This window comes from Antrostomus carolinensis, unplaced genomic scaffold, assembly GCF_000700745.2.
Source record: "Antrostomus carolinensis isolate BGI_N321 unplaced genomic scaffold, ASM70074v2 scaffold9844, whole genome shotgun sequence".
Lineage (NCBI taxonomy): Eukaryota > Metazoa > Chordata > Aves > Caprimulgiformes > Caprimulgidae > Antrostomus > Antrostomus carolinensis.
In genome coordinates, this window is record NW_010308723.1 from 26,793 (window position 1) to 47,804 (window position 21,012).

The 21,012-nt window shown below is 48.5% G+C and overlaps 1 protein-coding gene across 1 annotated transcript in view; it reads right to left on the reverse strand.

Moving 5' to 3' along the window:
* The window catches only part of DIS3L2 (DIS3 like 3'-5' exoribonuclease 2), a gene marked incomplete at its 5' end in the record, with an annotated part of 134,952 nt that overhangs the window by 25,518 nt on the left and 88,422 nt on the right, over window positions 1–21,012 (reverse strand). The window contains one exon of the mRNA XM_010165870.1: window positions 13,976–14,055. Within this exon, the coding sequence (XP_010164172.1) occupies window positions 13,976–14,055 (80 nt within the window). The remainder of the gene's footprint in view (window positions 1–13,975; window positions 14,056–21,012) is intronic.

The following is a 21,012-nucleotide window of genomic DNA, read 5'->3' on the forward strand; positions in this document are numbered from 1 at the left end:
AAATATTGCTATGTGGTTTCTCCCACTGCTTGGCTTCATTACAAACTATCAAAGATCATTATAAAAAATACCTGTAACTGAGATGTGCCTGTGCAGGGACTAAGTGTGCCCTAGCTCAGCATTTCAGCCCACGTTGCCCCATGTCCCTTCCTGCTCCACTGCCAACAGGGTTGATCCACCCTCAGCTGGTCTTCCCTGCTGAGACCTGGCCCCTGCTCCCACCCACTCCCAGCACCCAGCTGCAGGTGCCATCCCTTCACACCCAGTGAAGACCAGATGCGTCATTCTTCCTTCCCTGGTGACACAAGACCTTTGCAGAGCTGTCCCTTCTGACACTCGTGGCTTGCAAGCTGCTCACAGGTATTTTTAGGGTTACCCTTTGGCACTGAATAATGAAAGCAGGGAGATGCTGCTGCTGGATGTGGTCAGAGCTCTTCCCAGCCGCCCCACAGTAACACCAGGAGATGCTGGTGAGCAGCTGGCTCAGGGTTCAGGTGCTTCAAGCTGAAAACAAGCCCGGCCACAAGCAAGGCAGTTGCTTCCTCCACTTCACTGCCTAGAACAGCTGATGGCTCCAACCATGGCAAATTTACCAGTATGCAGCAGGCAAGGAGCAAGGCGGTGTGTCTGTGTGTGTGCAGACACACTGTAAAGGAGGGAGCAGGACTGGTTGCAAATTCAAATTTAGAGTGATTGGGACATACTGTGCCAGGATGCTGAGGTTCACACAGCAGCAGCCTCGCAGCTCTGCAGCTCTGCATTTAGCTCTGAATGACACAGAAACCAGCCAGGGGAGATCATTATGGTGTACAAATGCTCTTGAGCTGCAACAAAAAGATGGTGAGGAGTTTCCCATCAAAAACCCTTGAAGGCTTTATCTCCCCGACTTGGGAGGATACTTCCTCCTGCTTAGACAAGTGAAGCCTCAGCAGAGCATCTGTTGGGGGGCCTGCAAGATGCTGGAGGGGAAGCATCCAGTGATGTGGATCAGGGGTGAGCAGCAGCCACAGCAGGTTTGCCCTGTCAGCACTTGTGACTGCAGGAACTACACTCCATTATGAACAAGCTGTTCCTCTAATTCAGCCCTCCTGACTCCTCTGTTAAGAAGATTTTCCTGAAATTGTCTGGGGCTTTGACTAACCAAATGCACTTTTACACCTGACTTCAGTCCTCTATCTGTCACTGACACCATTCCCTGCAAGCCCAGCCTGTGCTACTGAGAGCCTATGGGGCAGAAGGAAACCCCTGAATCACAACCTGCCCCAAAAACGAGGCCTGCAGCACTAACAAGCTCCCCACATCTCGATCCTTCCCCCCACATCCTCACACATGCACAAGCTTTTTATTCTAGAAACCTCATAGACTATCCTAGGACTGAAAGGGAAAAGCATAAGAGCAAATGCAAGCATAGATGTTCATTTTGTATGTGCTGACAGTCTCACTTTAATCCTACTTTCCACGTTTAAGGTGTTAATGGGAACCTTGATGCATTTCAGAGGGAAGGCACACGGATAGAAGATAGATGCGTGAGTCTAAAACCCTGCTCCCAGATTTCACATCAAGTGCTGGATTTGTTTATATCCATATGATACAATCTCCATAAAAGCAATCAAGCACCACTGAAAGGAGATGTTTCAATATCTGTACAACCTTCACACAGACTAGGCATTATGTTTGCTTTTATGATGCAGAATAATATAATGGATTCCTTCCACAAGTTCCCAAATGTTGTTATTAAGTATTGCTTCTCTAATAAAATATGCTGCAACATACAGTAGTACATGATGTGGCATTTACACAAGTCTTTTCTCGATATAGGACTTGCTGGCTTTTAAACAAATCTGTCTCTTCTATATACTACAGAAGCACAAGATGAGTAATTATGTTCTCTGCTTAATAATGTTTTTGCACTGGCCAATTTAACAGCTAATCTCCACAAACCTCTGAGATAGTCCCCCAGCAGCTACATTTGCATGTTGTAATCAAGTCTTGCTATTAAATCATACTTTGCAACAATAGCTGAGCTGTCAAGTACAAGCAGCAGCTCTCGCGCTGGCACTGAGCAGGCAAAAGCCCTGGATAAACACAAAATCACAGAATCACAGAATTGCTTAGATTGGGAAAGGCCTTTAAGATCATCGAGTCCAATCATTAACCCAACACTGACAAGTCCTCCACTAACCCATGTCCCTCAGCACTATGTCTACACCACTCTTCAATCCCTCCAGGGATGGGGACTCCACCACTGCCCTGGGCAACCCCTTCCAATGCCTGAGAACCCTTTCAGCAAAGAAATTCTTCCTCACTTCCAATCTAAACTGCCCTTGGTGCAACCTGAGGCCATTTCCTCTTGTCCTATCACCTGTTACTTGGTTGAACAGACCGACCCCCACCTCTCTATACCCTCCTTTCAGGTAGCACACAAAGCCACTCCACTCTGCCAGCTAAGAAAGCATCCCTTTGCACTTTTGGGAGGCTCAGGGATGGCTGCACCAACCATGGATCTCAGTACAAGCATCCTTTGTCTCTCTCTGCTTTCTGGAGCAGCCAGGCAGCTTGCAGGTTGTTTTTCCCAGGCCTGCATGTTGTTCTCTGCAGTGGTGCAAAGCCAGACTGGTTTGGCTGTTGTGCTCTGTCTTACTCAGGCTGCTTTCTACGGTGTCCTTGAAAAATTAAGCACTCGGTGCAAAAGAAAGAGCCCTTCATGGTGAAGGTCCCCTCCTTGGCTGTGTGGGCAGAACAGCTTGTGGAACCCTTCCTTCAGAGCTGACTGCCCTCCTTGGAAATACCCTGCCCAATTTTCTGATGTCTTTGCTGTACAGTACAGCATGAAGATGTGGCTGAGAGAGGGCAGGCCAGCACTCGTACAGCTGTCACTGTTAGTGTTGTCCTATTTTGGTTGTGCAGCCTGGGAATGGCTGGTGTGACACATGGCACGAAGCCGATGTTTGATCTTCCCCTACTGGCTTCTACCAGGGACTGATGCCCTGCTCCTCACTGTCCCATTCACCCTCCCGAAAATTCACTCCCAGAGACCCACAAACCCCAGCTTAGCTCAGCACCACACTCCTGTAACTGTGTTCACTGAAGCAACTTGTCCATTCTCCTCTGCTCTCCCAGCATCTCAGTTTTCTCTTGACGGGGATAGGGTCTGCCAAGATCTGAGTGCAACTATCAAACGACTGCACCAGGAAGCAATTCCTGTGAATTCCCTCCAGCAAACATCACTGCACTGCTCCAGGCTATTATCGGGTGCCGAAAACTCTTGTTCTGAACCAGATTCTGCCTCTCTGCACTCTCCTGCAACATTCTGCAAATGTGCAATAAATCACAGAGACCTTGTTGAATTCTGCCTTTTGCAGTAGCTGTACCACGAGGCACAGTTTCAACACAGCGATGCAGATCAGCTGCAGCCTGGCCGCATCGATGATGTCTTTCTGTCCTAATGATTCTTCCTGCGCATTAGCACATTTATTTCTACCTTGCCCTGTACTTCCCATTTATTCAGACAATCTGACAAGGTCTCCTTCCTTTTAACACGAGACAGAGGGAAAGGAGAATTTCTTTCTGGAATTGGCTCACTCTGTGTAAGCAGACAGATCAATCTAGATTCAATCTGTCTTGCTAATTGTTGGGGGCTGGAACTGACCCTGGGCTGGCCCAGCTGGGAGTGAGTGAGTGAGCATGGGCAGCCTGCTCCCAGCCTCTCCTGCTTTATGCTACAAACAACTCACACCAGATTTCTTTAAGTATGGGGGACCCTGCCTGCTCCCCTGTAACCTGGACACTTGTGCACAGCCCCATGTCACCAGTCAAGTGGCACTGCAGCAGATGGTGCTTGTCTGGCAGCGAGACTGCAAATGACCACTGAGCATAAATAAAGCATGCAAACCTCATTAATAAGATGACTTCAACAGGTCCCTGTTTTACTGCAACAGAGCTGCCTCCCCACCTCTCTAGGTCCTATTTGACCACAAAGTGCTTTCCAGGGGTACTTCCAGTGGGGCCAAGGTAGTGTGGCCTTTCTTATCTGCCAGGACAACTGCATGTGTAGCTGCTCATTAATGTGATGATGTTGAGATGAGTAGGGTTTGCATCAACTCTTGTACTAAATCAGGCTGTTCAACCTGTACTGTCTTAGCAAAATGAGGTTATGACAGAGATGCAACATATACAAGAGCTCTGCCAGGGATGGCTTTCACCAGGGGGAATGCCATGAGCAGTTAGGATGATGGTCTCTGCTCAGCTTGGTCAGAGATGGAAAGAAGCATCTACCAGCAGCCCAGAGGAGGCAAGAGCTCTGCTGAAGGAGGCAGGAGCAGCAGTGATCAGATCAGTGAGAGATGCTCAGTAACAGTTAATCACCGCTGTGTTCAAGCGTCAAGTTAACAGAGGAGCAGGAGGGCAGAGAGCAAGGAGAGAGGGAGGGGAAGCGGGGGATCCCGAGTTGCTCAGCTCATGAGACCAGTGCCAAGAGTAGCACAGAAGCAGTGAAGCCCCACAAGACCTTACCCAGGCTAAATCCCAGGCTGAGCTCTGCACGGCTTGCGGGCAGGCGTGGCCGTACCAGCCAAACAAAGTGGGGCAGGGATGGCAGCCAAGGCAGCAGAGCTGAACCACCTCCTCTTTGCAGTGACTGAGACTTGAGTGGCAACGATAAAAGTTCACTTTCCTCTATTCCCTCCTGTTTGATGATCATAAAGTGCTTTATAAATGCTAATAAAAAAAGTCCCAGAGGACCATGGCTCTTTTCTCTGTGGTGCAGCAGAGGCAGCTGATGTGACAGCCTCTGAGTTGGGAGCTGGCCCTGGACCTCCTGCCCTGTGTGTGGTGACCTGCAGAGTGGTCCAGTGGGGTCACGAGAGAACAGGACACTTCCAGAGAGATAAATGGAGGCAGAAGAACTTGCAGGGCATCTTGGCCAATAATGATGCTGCTCATTTAAGGGTGCTTCTGCTCATCAGCCCTATTTTAGATGAGACAGACAGGTGAAGGACTCAAAATTTAAGATGTTCAAAGCTGATCTGAGGAATTTAGAACAATCTTCCATTAAAATTAATGGAAACATTAATGCAAAGTACACTCAGATCCTCAAGCAGGTTCTTTCCAAGCAAGATCTTTCCATTAACTTGAAAGGAAGTTGTGCCCAAATCCTCTTACATTGCTGGGAACGTCTCAGACGATACAGGCAAAGCCAGGTTACAAATCCATTAGGCTCCAGATTGACTAATGCATGGCAAATTGAAAGAGGTGAAAGTGCTAAGCTGTAACAGGAACCCAACTCAGGGTCACCTTGACACTGCAAGGAGCTGAGCACACAAAACATGCTTGTGATTCGAAGCTCCTTTTTTTGATGGAGAAGAAGCAGGGAGATGTGGAGGGAACAGAGTCCATTGCCAGACTGATTTATCTGCTCTGACCTGTAGAAAAGCAGTTGAAAAAGCAGCAAGACCCAGGGCAAAGCATGGTAGTAGCTGGAAAAGTAGAACTGCTCACCGTTGCTGCTTGGGAGGGGGTAAGGGGAGATGCTTCCACTCACCCCCTGGACATAATTTCAAGTAATAAGGTGCACTGAGTGTCCAGTTTGGCAGAGCACATGGAGAAGGGACAGGACTCAAAGCAAATGCCCCATTCTTCCAGGCCCAGCAGCTGGCAAAACCCAGCTTTGCAAAGAAGTGAGTGGTGTCAGTGCAAAGCTGATCCTTTACATTAACACAGAGCAGCATGCCAGGATTTTAAAACCAGAAGGATTATTCCAGCAGCTGATCTCCTGTGCCTGAAGGGCTTCAGGTAGCTACTGCTCTCTTAAATCCACTGACTTGCAGGGTCTAAAACACCTTTGAGAAGTCCACTTGTCCTTGAGAGATTGAGAATTCCCTGGTCTTCTCTTGGGACATTTTGACAGTGGTTAATTTCTCTTGCCTTTCAAACCCATGCTCTATTTCTAGTCTGAATGCTTCAGCTTTCAGCCAGTAGCTCTTTACAAGAGAACAATCCCAGCAGGCTGACAATCCACCCAGTTACTCCAGTTTTATATTGCCAATCCCCTGGGGAATGAAGGTACTTAGTGCTGAACAGACCGTAGAGGTCCTGCCCACGGCAAACTGAAAGCCCTGGCTCTCTCCAGGCAGAAAGCACAGATCAAACAGCAGGTTGGTGAGCAGGACTGGAAGGTCTATCTTCAAGCAGAGCATCCTTCATCACTGCCAGCACAACACATGGCCCAAGTACTCAGCATCCCCTTCATCATCTTTGGTCTTACTTCACTGCCTGCTGCTGCATTTAATTTTCCATCGTTAGTTTGTACCTAAAGCACATCGTAACAAAGCAAAAGATGGTGGCACATGCACTTGCCCACCGGTGCCAGTGCTCCCTGCTTGTAACATCACAGAGTGGGCAGCAAAACCTATACCCAGTAGTTGCTCTGTACCCTGACTATACATTCAATCACACAGAGATAAAGTCAAAACAAGAATTCCTCTTCCATACTTGTTTCAAAAAAGTATGCTGGGAGAGGGATGGCTAGGGTGTCTGGAGATTTTCTAGCCAGATCTCAGCTAAGGAGAAGGCCTTCCTGGACACAAAATCAATCCAGCAGCTTGAGTTCAAGGTGAAATTGAGAGGTGCCTCTTGTGGAAGGAGGATTATTCACTCTTTCCTAGTCAGACCTGTCCTCTCCCATCTACCTAAGGGAAAATCACAGATTTGTCTGATTCAGGGCCACTAAGAAAAACACAGATTCATAAGATTAGCAATTCTAGTCCAGATATAGCTCACTGCCTTGGGCATTAGTCAGAGATATATAGGCCAGGGGAATGGTGCTGAAATGCTGCTGAGGGCTTCCAAATATATTGTTAAGCAAATGGATATGTAAACACATCTCCAGGGTTGATACATGGAGACAGCATTTCTGAGTCAATTACAATTGCAGCTGATTTTCTCACCTACTTTACTGCCACCAAGTACCCAGACATCTAACACTGGTGGTTTTACAGCTCCTTTTCAAGTGAACACACTGAAACAGATCAGACAACAAACTCCCCTGATTCAGCCCAGGGAGAGCAGGAAGGTCATGCACTCACCGGGGTCTAAGAGACCAGTCCTTCCTTCTCCTTGAGGGTGGGAGCACACACTGAATGTTCTAGTATCCCATTGAGGATTTAGAGAAAGATCTACTGGACAATGTGGGATATTGTATAGGCCATCAAAGCAAGCCCCAAACATTTGGAAGGTGTCAGGTCATTTCAAATCCCACCTGCTTGCTCAGGGGAAAGGCAGGTTTCCTTGATCATCTTTTCCATTTGCAGTCCCCACATTGCACTGACACTCCAAGGAGTTGGCAGTTACTATTTCTACAGCACTGACGGGTTGGAAACCTGTTATTAAGCAGCAGGGTGACAGAAGGAGGCAAGTCTGTGTCAAGAAAAGCAGCTAAGTAGTACCTGAGCAGAGTCTTTTGCAAGACCCCTTCTTCCTCACTTAGAAATGGCCATAGGGTCCCTTCTGAAAGGAGAGAACAAATCCCAGCTCCTCAAAGTCTCAAGTGACAAAGGCCATTTTGTAGCCTATGTCCCAGCAGTCTTTGGTTGTGAAAAACCGAGCTCATACCTTAGGCAGGAAGGATTATGTATCTTTTAAAGTTTTAATGGTCAACCTCCAGACTTACTCTCCTGGACAACTTACCCTACACTGAACCAATGCAAAAACCAGGAGGATGGTGACCAAATAATTCACAAGCCTTGCCTGGTGAACTCCAATGCTTACCCTTTGTCAGATATATATCAGCTGCTGACTTGGGTAAAGTTCAGTGCCAGTAAGTCAAACAAAAACCAAGACACAGTATTGAAAGAAAAATTCCAACCTGCTTAGTCTTCTCTTCTGTAGAGTATACCTTCTCTGCAGTGCAAACTCATGCCTTGGCTTGCATTTTACTTCCAATCCTATTCTCATCCACATAGATACCATTTCTACTAGAGCTCAGTAGTGTTTTAAAGCCCAGGAGGCTGGCTTAGTTTTAAACCAGGGAGGTGGCTACAATCAAAGCGGTGGTATCCCTTCTCAGCAATGAAAATACATGCTTACTTAACTGCCTCTGATGCTTTTCTGTGGCCTCCAAAGACAGCTAAACCCTCCCAGCACTCTCCAGGAGAGAGTCACAGGGAAACTCAGGTACTTGCAATCCAGCAAGACTTGGGCAATGCTTTGCACCCACAGAACTCTGGTGCAGCAGGACATGCCACATCCCAGGTAAGCCAGCCTGCCCAATGGGGCACCCTAAAGCAAAAATCCCACCCTGGAGAATTTTACATTGGTTGGCAGATCCATTTTGGGAAATACAATTAATGTTATTTTTATCTGAAATCTAAACAAGGCATTTCATGAGCTTCAGGTGAATAACTGTTATGAGACAGCATAACATCCAAGCCTGAGATGTCAAGGGATTACATGTATATGGATTTCCCCCATGAAATCCCAGTCTGCCAGACAAGACAAACAAGAGGAGATGCCACCTTCAAGGACCTCTCTGGCTGTGCAGGTCAGAATAGGTCAGAGCATGTATTTGCTGATCACTAACCAGAAAATCAGATGCCATCAGGGTAGATGACCTCTTCCTTTACACCAATACAAGCAGTGCTGCTTTGCTGGGATGCATGCCATGAAACAACCACATAATAAGGCAACTCAGGCACCCAGCAACTATGTGAGCTGTGCAGCAGCTCTTTGCACAAACAACCCACTCTGCAAGCCTCAGTTTCTCATAAGGAACAAAACACATTACGATAAACCTGCCAGCTCATTGCAAAGCAACCAGGTCTGTGCTAAAGTCCAACACATGAGCTGTATACCTGGGAAGTACATCTGAAAACACACCAGTTATGCTGTGTCAGCGGCTTTACATATTTTGTTCCTACCACTCCCAGTGAACAGCTCTCCTATCAAAAAAAGAATAAACCCCAAACAATTCTGCTTTGCGCTACTCAGAAAAATAAATGCCCCGAAACCCCCGCCCAAGCTCTGTTTACACTAAACCTGCTGCAGCACTGAATGGCAGCAATAAATGGAGTGAGCTAATGTGGTAGTGACAAATAACCCGTTCAAACAATTCAAGTATAATTATAGGCTGGTTCTCCTGATGTAATGTTGGGTACATCACTGCAGATATTACATTCACCTTATGAAAAGATTGCACAGAAGAGCTCAGTTGGTAACCCAAACAGCATTATATATCACTAGCCTGTCAGCATCAGGAGTGCATGCACCCTGGCATTTGAAGTCCTGGTGTTTTAAGTGATAATCCAATGTACCAGGCATCATTGATCTCTATATAAAAGAGGGCACCACTTTTCCTTTCAACTGGAGCTATTTTTCACTTCTCATCCTGAAGAGTTGTGTGGTGCTGCCCGCAAGTGGCTACACTGCACAGCAGCTTTATGTGTAGCACTCCGGGTCCCTGGAGAGAAAAAATGATCAATACTCCAACGCTGCTTTTCTAAGAGGTCTCTAAGTGCTTCCATGCGAGATGGTGCTCCTCTGGGTTTAGAAATTACTCTGAAGAGAACATGAAAGCCTCCACTGCAAATTCATAATCCTGACACAAACCCCAGCTGCAGCAAGGAATTAAAATGGAATTCATTGGTGAGCTGCAAGCTGGTCTAATGGCAAAGGTGGTGTCTGTGATGTGAGGAAGGGACCTACAAAAGAAACCAATACCTGGAGGCTAAGGGAGCAGGAAAACCATGTTAGAGGACAACCAGCTGGGAACAAGGAAGCATCACAACACCCTGCAAATATGGTTCACGTTATCAGGACGAACCTTGACAGAAATTTATAGCTCCTTGGTGGGGCTGGGATGGCAGGGACTTTGAGCACTGCATCATCTGAGAAAGGTGACAGTAATCAGAGAGTCTTGGGAGGGAATCCAAAGGCATTTGAAGGATCAGACTTCCTGTGGGTAGGTGAGCAAAACCTAGGAGGTCTCTAGAGAAGGGTCTGGATAGTGACAGGGAATGCAGAAAACAGATTCAATCTTCTATTTTTTGGATACAGCCAAAATACACTAAACTTCTCACAATTAATTTCTTCCAGGGGGATCTCAAGTTGGCTTTGGCTCTTCCTGCACTTGGGCTGGAAGAAGTCTTTCATGATCATCTGTAACCTTTCTCAATCTCATCCCTCCACTGCCTGGCAGCCCATAAGAGCAGGACCAGCCACACCAGGCAGGTCAGCTTCAGAGCAGGCAGCCAGCACTTCCTCAGCACAGTCAGCATTGTATTCCTAGATCATGGACCAGCGAGTGTGTGTTGTCAGATGGGATTCATGAACCATGGTGGATGTGAATGGCCTCGATGGTCTTTTTACTGCCTGGCTGTGTTTTTCAATTGGATCCTATGCAGGGCCAGGGAAACCCAGCCTGAGCAGAGGCAGCAGCAGAAAGCCAGTCCCACCCTCAACACCCAACTTGTGCTGCAGTCGCACGGTGGGATGGCTGGCAGGGCTGTCCTCCCCTGGATGTAACTGCTATGGGGCCACGTGAAGGCTGACAATATGCTCCTGTTCCACATGCCACCCAGCACACATCACCAGCCGTCCCCGTGTCACGGCACAGCGCTCCCGTCGCAGGACAGCCTTCCCGCAGCAGCCAGTGCAGCAGCCCCGTGCTCTGTCGATTATACTGACTGACGTCCATCAGGGAGAATTTAAGTAACATGGCTTAAAAAAGGAGAAGGCAGAGTGCTTGCTTCTGAGGGAGGTCAGGTCATTTCCTCTGGGGCCAGGAAGGACTGAAGGGCTGGGAAGGACTGGCAGCTGAGGGAAGACAAGTGTCTAGGTCTGAGCAGAAAAAAAGGGGAGAAGTGATGCCCCCTGATCCCACCCCTGTGATCACAGGGGCAGTGACAGCCTCTCTCCTCCATACAGGTCCAAGCACATCACTTGGACTGCTACTGGAACTATTAAGTGCCACCGGATACCAATGTATTATCGCAGGGGGTGGAGGGGCGAGCAGCTGGCTGCTCAGCACCTCTTCTGCTCTCAATCCAACACTCTGCTGAGTCTGGTCTCCCCAAAGCACTCAGCACCCAGGGTGTGACAGCAGAGCAGGCGCCTGGTGAGCGCTGTGCCCGTGAACGCTGCTGCAGGCAGACAATGGGAAGCTGCCAGGAGTAGGCTAAAATTCCTTAGGAGTGTTTTATAATTTTAAAGGGAACAAATTCTAATTGATCACCCTTGTAAGAGCCTGCATGGTACTTGCACTTCTAGCCTAAGCAATAGAAATTTTAATTGCTCTGGTAATTACACTTTCAGCAATGCTGCGGTCCTTTGTTCTGAGAGCAGGAGGCCAATATCTGCTGTTCTCCGGTGGCCTCGTCTGGCTGCAGCTTGGAACAGCATTTGCCACTTGGAGATGAAGGGACACTCCTCTGGTGACCAGGGTGGCACTGAGTCTCACCGTGCACAGCCCCGCTCTCACACATCTCCGGGGCACTGGGCACGCTCCCCAGGTCAGAATGGGTTCCCATCAACCGGGATCACCTCTGCTTCCTCCTGTTAAAGCTGCTGCTTGAGAGCTTCAGACACCCACTCTCCGGCTGAAAGTCTGTCCCTGGTGAGGGTCCTATCCCCAACACTGTGTCGAGGATGCTGGGCTCACATTTCTAGTCTTTCCCATGTATGAGCTTGCAGTGTATCACCAGCTTTTCTCCTCTGTACTGTAAACAGCTCCAAAACTTGGTGCAGACACAAATGTTACATTGCTTTAACTTTGAGATATGTCTTTAGAATGATGCAGAAGAGCTGTTATCCCCTTGGGTCCTGACGAGTACCATCAAAGCCTGACTAGGCTTGAGAGAACACAAGGCCTACAATTTACCCTGGGAAATTGCTAAGGAAAAATTATCACGCCAACTGCCATGCTATTGTATGGATAACAAATTAACCCTACACAAGGCCCAGTGCTTGGGAAATACGGTCTCTGCTTGGCTGAGCAGGAGCAACGGCCAGTGCTTCAGTATTCTGCATGCTCTGTTGGCAAAAAAGATGCAGCCCATGTGAACTCCTCCAAAATCACCCAGGGTACAACCAGAACTGAGCACACATTTGGCTCAAGGGCACTTTACATGCACGAATATGTCAGCGGTAGCACAGACCTTCACACTTCAGCTCATCAGCCAAGGACTGTCAGAGATGTTGGCTGCAAGCACATGGGGTAAGTGTGTGCACAAGCTTAGCGAGGCTCTTCCCGGGAAATGGGATCCTGCTCCCCTCAGGGCTGGTCCAGAAAGCTATACAATACAAAGCACGGGGCCCCACAGAGAGACATAACTGCAGTTTGGATTCATCAGACATGCACAGAGTCTTGCAATCCCTCTCATCCTGCCTGCACCGTATTTTTCCAGCCCATGATCCTGGCTGGCATGGCTTGGGGTGGCTCGGCTCCCACGCTTGCCAGAAACACAGGTCACAGCTATACATCTCTAAATGAAAAGCTGCCAACATGCCACAGCTACTTTATCACATGCTGGATTGCTCACAGCTAAAAGCAAGGTTTCCAAGCAGAATTGCTATTGGCTGTAGTGCTTAAACAAAATAGCTCCACTCCCATCCCCGGAGTTTCCTCAAACAATGGCACAAAACACCCACCAGGGCCCAGGGAGACGAGGGTCTGCAGCAGAAAAAAACACGGCTGCTGATTTTTGAGATATATGCCACACAATTAGAAACACTGGATCTATAAACATCCTTCACAAACCCCAATAGCTCTGGAGGTTTACTTTTCCTTGTTGTCCATTGTGTGCTGCCGCCTTTTAAAACCTCAAAAACAAACGTTCTTCCCTTGTTGATTTTATGCCTTTGCACTGAACAACACGTCTCCCTGTTAGCTTGGAGGTGCTGCAGGTACCAGCTCTCCTTATCCATGCTGCTGGGGCCAGGATAGTTGGGATGGGGCTGTGCTAATTGCCCATCCACATATGGGAAGGATTCTCCCAGAAATTATCTCCCTTCTTGTTTAAACACTGAGATTTCTCAGCTTAGAAAGGGGCAGGTGCTGCTTGCAGATGTCCCTCTTCCTTGTCAGGACCATTCTTGTCAGCATTTCAAAGCACATCTAATTACATACAGGCTGTTTTGTTCATTTACAATTTCATATACCATCCTTTTGTAGGTTAACCTTCAATAACTGGCAAGAAGCAGAACTATATGGGTGGAGGCAACAGGCTATGGATTTATGACATGCTGGTATTCAGGCAAAGTAACCCAGCGCGAACACAGAAATATCTTGAACTGTGCTGCTGCTGTCAATTTGATAATGAGAATGTGATTTGAAATAAAAACATCTTGGGTGCCAATTCACTACGGCAGCTAGTAAAAATAGGCAGAATACCTAGAAACTGAGGACTTTGTGCTCCAAACACATCCAAAGCTTGAATATCAGATGGTAACTCAGAAAAACAGAGTGCGTGGCTGCACTGGGGCTAGAGCACCACAAACAAAAGGCCACTCTGTGAACCCAGGCATGGGCTTGAGCACAGAGAATGGGATGCTGCAACTCTTTGTACCTGAGCAGTAGTGAGGGCTGGCTGCTCTCTCTGGGCCTTGTGCAGCCTTGGTTGCTTTCACCCCCTGCCCACATTACCAGAGTCATCCCAGCACAAAACAGTTCAGTGTTTGAAGTGCAAACACCGCATGGCAAAGGCTGGCTGAGTTCTGCCACAGCCATGGTACCCAAGAGCCAGCCTTTCAGCCAAATAAAAGCAGCTTTTAACTGTTGCAGAAGAAAGGGGGATGCAGGGCCTCGTGCATTTTAAAGGATCTGGCCTTTACAGGAGCTATTTCCACTTTCAGGTCAAGCCTGAAGCATGCTTTAATCTGCTTTTAAGTGGTACAAGCAGTTGTGATCCCTCTGCCAGAAGGCAGGGCAGTTTCCTTTCAATGCACCTTCCTCTATCTGCTCCATGCAATCTTCTGCAGGACTTACTTGTTGCTGTCCCGGTACTGATAGATATAACAGCCTTGAGGCATCCCACTCTCCTGATCCAAGGTAAACGACAGCTTCAGCTGCAGAGGAGAGGGGGTGGGGGAGAATGAAAAGAGAGAGAGGAAAAAAAAAAAAAGAAGCAACATTTTAGGCCTTCAGTCATCACAGCAACTTCAAGTGAGGCTTGTGGGAGAAAGCTTAACTCACCGAGACTGACACGCAAACACCATGGCCTGGAACATACCGCGGGGTTCCAAACCTCAGAGAAAAGTCACATGCGTTGCAGAAACCTCTCGCTTTTTCCACCCTTTGTTACTATAAAGTGTTTGTGGTTCTTCTGAAATGCATGGGTCATAACTGTTCACCCCTCCAAACCCACCCACACACACCACCCTTCACCAAAGCGATTGCGGTTCCCCTCAAACACTAAAGCAACAAGTCTTCTCCATCAGCAGCTGTAGTTCCCACGAGTCTTTCTCTGAAAACTTTCCCGGCTCCATCTCATTCCTCCAGTGCATTAGAACAGAGGAGAAACCACAGAGGGAAAGGTGACAGATTTTTCCTTCTGTGCAGAGTTATTAAAGAGCTGTTAGAAAGGTTTGCAGTTTGGATCGGCGTCCGGCAGGAGGCTATGATGTGACCTGGAAGCTGCTTTCTTTGCAGCTCCAAGAAGGCATTCAGCAAGGGCTTTCAGATTTCAAACATGGCTCATTTTATTTAAGGGGGAAAAATTAATCCTCTTTCAACAAGCAACAGAATGGTTCTGCAAGGAGGCTTTTGTGCTGAAAATGTCTCCAGTGATTTTTGTATGCTGAAGTGGTTAGAAAACAGCACGGGGCTGAGCCCTGCAACAGGGGACAACAGCAGCCCGGGAGAAGGCTGCTGGGCCCCAGACCAGTGTCCCACCAGCTCCTGCAGCCATGAGGTGCAGTCCCTGGGCTCTGCAAAAGGGCTGCAGACCCTGCCCAGCACACAGCAGGCTAGGTAAGAGGTGCAGCATCCTTCGGAGGAGGTAGCTGCAGTCTTCATAACCTGAGCACTTTGGCTTTTTTGGGGTCACAGAGATTACTAACAGCAAGGTTGTTACCACTGCTTGCTCATGCAGGACTCTTGAAATGGTCTGGAAAGACCATCACAGGGGCTAAAAGTTGAAGGAGGTTTGTTGTGATGAGCCCGACTTCTTTAAACAGGGGAAGGAGGAGAGAGCAGTGTTGAGCCACTCCATTTGATCACAGACTCCTCTCCCCTGGGCTCCAGAGAAACTGCTAACTCAAATTAATGGCTTATCCAGGAATGAACACAGAATTAAAACATCTTTCTCCCTTAGGCTGTTAAGAAACTCCATGTGCTGAATCATTAGATGGTGCACTGATTTTCCCTTCCCTAAAGGGTAGCAAAGTCATATGCTGTGCTCTCACTGACCCAAATAAAACTGCACACCATGAAATCATCAAAAAACCCACTATCTTGGATACCAAGTTAAGAACCGAGTATCAGGCTGAGGACAAATCCAGCTCATGTCCCTTGACTTCTATGCTCTTAATTCTGTAAGCCATTCTGAAACACACTCCTGTGACAGCGTGTAACATGTGTTAGTGCTTTGCACGTGTTCGTGATACAAGTATCACAGTTCATATCACTGTTTAATGGCAACCTCTTGCGCTCTCCACAACTCCCCCTTCCCATAAGCTCTGATCTCACCACAGCTTAGCAGATTCCTCAAATCCATTTTGGAGACTGATGTGTAAAGCAGGACTAGCAGGGCTTGCTGGGATGTTTCTTCTTGCTGAGATCCATGAAGCCAGGCTGCAGCTCCAGCCTTTCCAGGTGCTATGATGGCACATGGCAGCTACCCCACGGGAGCAGGAAGTCAGCAAGAAACAAGCAACCTTCCCAAGGGAGACAAATGATCACCTTGCTGTGGCATGGGCAAAGGTCTCTTGTCTACAGCCAGAGTCCCCCCCCAGATGAGCTGCCCTGATTTGGAGAACTGAAAGAGGAACTGGGAACTGTCCAAAGCCATTTTTCTGGGACAGGTTTTCCAAAGCTTTCCTGTTAGAATATCAGGGAGCATCTCTGAGACAAAATGGACAGTGGTTATCTCAGGCACAGCTCCACCCGGTCCTGCGCTTTGAGGAAAGGGCACTTCATTGCAGAGCTGCTAGAGAAGAAATACAGAAGAAAGTGGAAAATCAGGCAAAAGTGTGGCTTTTGCCACTTTCAACAATACTTCAGGACAAACTCAGGAACGCCTGAGCCTCTCACTTGCAGCTCTCAGCTAAGGGGGCTTTGGGCTTGCAGTGACTGAGCATCTCTGGTTACAGCTCACCTGAGCTCTGGGCCCCCGGCACCACCTGGGGCTGGAGCCAGTGCTGTGCAAAGAGACAAGTACAGGAGAAGGGAAGGAAGGAAAAGGGCTGGGAAGGAAAACAGCCTTGTTTGGACAGGCTGCCGGGGAAAGCTGTGGGGCAGTCAGGTAGGGGAGGGTGACCTTTCCACTGTCTGCAGGGACGTGGTCCCATGGAACCTGCCTATCCAAAAAGGAAAAATTGCAGTTCCCAGAGATAAAGGGATTTCAACTTTCTGTTATTTTAACCCTTCTTTGTCTGCTCATGGTATTCCAGACAAATAAAACACACCCTGTTTGGCAGGCTCAGCTGTCTCTGTTACCTGCCAGTGCCAGCATGGCCTGTGTAATGGGGACTATACATGGCTTGACCATCTAGGGCAATACTGTCAGGCAAGAAGGTGCTGCTGTCACCCTTGGTGACAAGAAGACCCCATTCAGGGAAATGTCAGGGTCAGGCTGTCACATGGAGAGACATGTAACTAAAGGTCTGTTTCAATAACCGTAGCTCAAGGCAGCTGCGCTGCTGCTGATGCACAAAACCCCACCTTTCTGCCCTGTTGATGCACTGTCATGACCAGCCAGGAGGAGGAAGAGGGGACCTGTGACCCTCACCCAAGCCAGGAGTCCTTACAGACCCCAAATTAACAGCCAAGCTCTGCTTGCGCAGCCACCAGCAATGCTGCAGCTGCCTTTGCTCATTTGGTGGCATTTGGCCTCTGCAGCAAGTACAGAGCCCCTGGGCAAAACTCATCGCAGAGTGGAAAGAGAGTGAGCAAGGTAGGTACAGAAGGAGTAACTGAGTGCTGCCAGGAGGCAAACTGGGATGCAGAGACTGTAAGCTTCCTCCTAAGCTTGAGGAGGTTGTCCACACCCACTTGTACTTGGGTCCTCTCTGCTACTGGAGCCACAGGAGCGCTCACTTCTGCACAGCCATGCTCAGCTGCAAAGGCACTTATGCTCCCCAGCACCTTGGTGCTTTGGAAGGTCTGCTCCACAGATCTTTCTTCTCATGCCAAAGCTAATCTATGAGGTACCTGCTGCCACAGACCTCTGAGAACAAAACTCAGGTGTCCTTTCCCAGCCCTCTGCACACCCTATGCTGCCGCTTCTCTCTGGTCCCATCTTCTCCAGCAGCCAACCCTTTCCTTTTGTCTTTGTTCACTAAGCACAAAACCTCTGGTTACTTCTGAATTCAAGAAGGTTGCAGAGCAAGGCTGAGGGCAGAAGAGATGTCAGGAGCTGATCGACCACTTTATCATTCCTCCTATCTGACTTCTGCTACAGTAATGTCATGAGACATCCAGAGCCTCCCAGATGCACAAAGCCCTACAGAACATGCAGCCTTTGCAATCCTCCCTCTAGCACAGCTTTAACTCTTAACTAATTTGACAACGTTGCTCCAACACCTGCATGCTGCTTTGACGCTTCTTTTTTTGTGTGCCAGTTCTCCTTGTCAGAACGCAAAGGCTTGCCACAAAGCCAGCAAACGAACTAATACCAAGACAAAGGAAAGGGCACTGCTCTTCAAAATGCCAGATTTGATGCCTGCAGGGGCAATGGGGGACAGAGCTTTCTTACAGAAATGCAAGTGACCCCATCACAAGGAAGGCTCATCAGATCAAGGGATCTTCAGCATTAAACATAAGAGATAATTTCATTTTACAAGACACCTCTGGGCTTCACTGGGAGAGGAGGGGGAAGAGGAAATTTCCCAGCGCCATACTGTGGAGTGATTTGGCTTGCGCTGCCTCCTTCGGTACCAGAGCCCTGGAGCTCACATGCTAATAAAGATCCCTTTCCACTTCAATAGCTTTGCACATAAAGAAACGCTCGGTATGGTGCGTGCGTGAACTCAATGGGAAAGGGAGCTGGAACGTAGCCATGCTGAGAACAGAGTTGTGCCTACCAGGCGAGCCCCATCAATAATTGAGATGTCAGAGGCACAGGGAGGTGCGTGAATAAGAGCTGTCAGAAGGAGTAATTGGGATCTGTGTGGATACAGTGATGGATTGGCTCGCTCGCCACCAGACACAACTGCAATATGCCAAAACCAGAAGAGGAGCAGTGCGCTGAAATTCAAAGGGGCCGGGGCAGGCTGTTTGATGGGCAGGATGTTGTTGGCTCTGTGGAGGACAGCAGCACACCCAAGGCACCAAGCAGGTGGGGGCACGCTGTCTGGTGACTGGTGGATGGAGCAAGAGAACGCACTTACAGCAGTAGATAAACCCTGGTAATCTCTGGGGCGTGTACTGCAGGCTCGAGATGCAGGTAATGCCACCTCCTTGAGGAAAGTAATCTCCTGCTCACAGTGGTCACTGGACACGGAGGGCTGTGTGCACATAACACTTGTTTGTGCAATGGCTCCGCTCTCTCCATTGGTAACATCCTCTCCCTCTCTACTCCTACATCCTTAAATCCAGCAGAGGATGCAGTTGGCTGACAGTGACATGTCTCCTTGCTCCTCCTTGTTCCTCCATCCACCAGACACCAACATGCTTCCTCCACACCGAAGGGTTCCCAAACACTCCCCTGACAGTGGTGAGCAGACACCAAACCAGCATGCAGACACGGACAGACACACCAGCCACCAGTGAAAGCAGCAGAGCTCAGGGCAGCTGCCCTTCATGCACCAACAGCTCTGTGCTGCCTGATCCCTGTGGGGACCCAACGCTCTGATCCTGTGGGGACCCAATGCCCTGCTCCGAGCAGACCAGCCCTGGTGGGCGGTGGAAGGGAAACTGCCTACATCTTCAGGCTTCTTCCACCAAGGCCAGAAAGAAGCTTTTCAGAAAGAGGGAGCAGTGCTTAATGCTGTCATGGACCTCCAGGCTTGCCTGAGCTTTGGTGCAGCCAGCAGCCATCCTCATTTTAAAGAAAGTTTTAGACCTGCAGCAATTAGGGGCCCAGTCATGTGATGAAGCCTGGTAGCTCCAACAAGGAGAGAGCATTAGGAGCAGCTTTCTGGCTGCTGAAATGCTGCCAGTACCTATACTGACTTGACTGGGCAAATTCTGCATGCCCCTTGAGTACATGGTTTGGCTTGGATCCCCTTTTCCCAGCCTTGGCTTCAAGCAGCAAACCTCTGCCATTAGACAAAAAGTTTTCTCTACACATGCACTGTATCAGAGACGTATTATCAGTTCAGCTGAGTAACCAGGTCAAAGATTTCAGATGTCCCAATTCTGGGGCAATGTGAGGGCATGCTTCGGCCAGCCTTCATTATAACTGTTCAAGGTAATTCCACCAATATGGTGGGGTATTCAAGCAGAAAGAGTTCACTCAGGGCAAGGAAGAGAGACAGAACACAGCCTCCAAGACAAAACCAGGGGACTGGATCTAAAGGTTATACAGAGAACAGTCTCCTGAAAGGCAGGGGTTCTTTTCTACCCTTGGCACTCATAAAATTTTAAGCCCATTTACGTGGAAGTCCAAAAAGACTGGTATCAGCTCCCTCTCGGAATAAAGGCTCCCCTCTCCAGCAAGCTCTAGAAAGCTTTTTAAGAATAAACTTAGTCACCAAGCAGGTTTTTATGCCCCGCCCAAACTTCGGTTTTGACCCGAAAAAAAAAAATAGTCCTGAAGTCCTGACACTCACTTTTAAAACCACAAAAAACGAGCCGTGCTCCAGTAACGTAATCACAGAGTTTTCTGGCACCTCGTCCCTTAAAAATACATCCATCTGCCTTCACACAGGCCATCAAACTCAATCTTGTTCACAATGGATTTCCCAATTCCTGCGTGCTGGAAGGGCTGCAGCGGTGCTGGCTGTGCCGGCTGGACGAGCCCTTACAGAAGTGCAGCCTGCAAACCCCACAGCTGTGTTTTCACTTAAAGAAGTTGCTCTTGAGACCAAAGCACTTCTCCTTCCATGAGCTTTTCTATTTGCACTGGAGTTTGAAATTGCTGGAGAAAGACCCTGAGTAGAGGTTGAAGAACATGTGGTAAGGACAGGACAGGGTAATAAAGGAGAAACCAAAAGTCCTACAATGGAAAAAGAGAAATGACAAGGAAACTTGATATCAGCTCAACTAGTTACCTGTCTCATTGGGTTGGAGTGATCCTTCTCTTTTGGCTTTGCAGACAGCAAATATTTGGCCAATCTCAGTACCTGGTTATGGGACTGCTGTTTGGAAGTCCTGAACTGATCCTAAACTGGTCTCAACTCACCCATTGCCTGCTCAGTGAGACCCCTTCTCCCCATCACTAAATGCACATTTCCCAGGTGAGGGTGTAAATTCTCTAGGAGGCTCCTGAAACTGTTGCTGCTGCCCTGTGTCCTCAGCATTGACGATCTCCAGGGGACAAAAGACAAGCAGAGAGGTAAAATGAGCTGTCTCATAAGCCTGTTCCTCGAGGAGAGAATGATCAGAAAGGGATGTCACTAGCAGCTGCTCTTCCCCTCTCTTCCTGCCCCACCATCATCACTCCTGAGATATCTCAACCCTCAGCCTGAAATGCAGAGCAGGCACAGGAAGGAATCAGCAAGGACCATGCTGGGCACCTAGCACTCTCCACAGCCAGCCAACACGCACATCCTGGAGCTCCTGGGTGTGAGATGATGGTCTGTGTTTGACAGAAACTCCTTGCCACCCTTGCCCCCTTTCAAGTTGTTCAGAAGAACAACTGCATGTAAATATGCAGCATAATAAAGGGTGACTGATTTGTAGAGGTGGGACCTCCTTTCCAT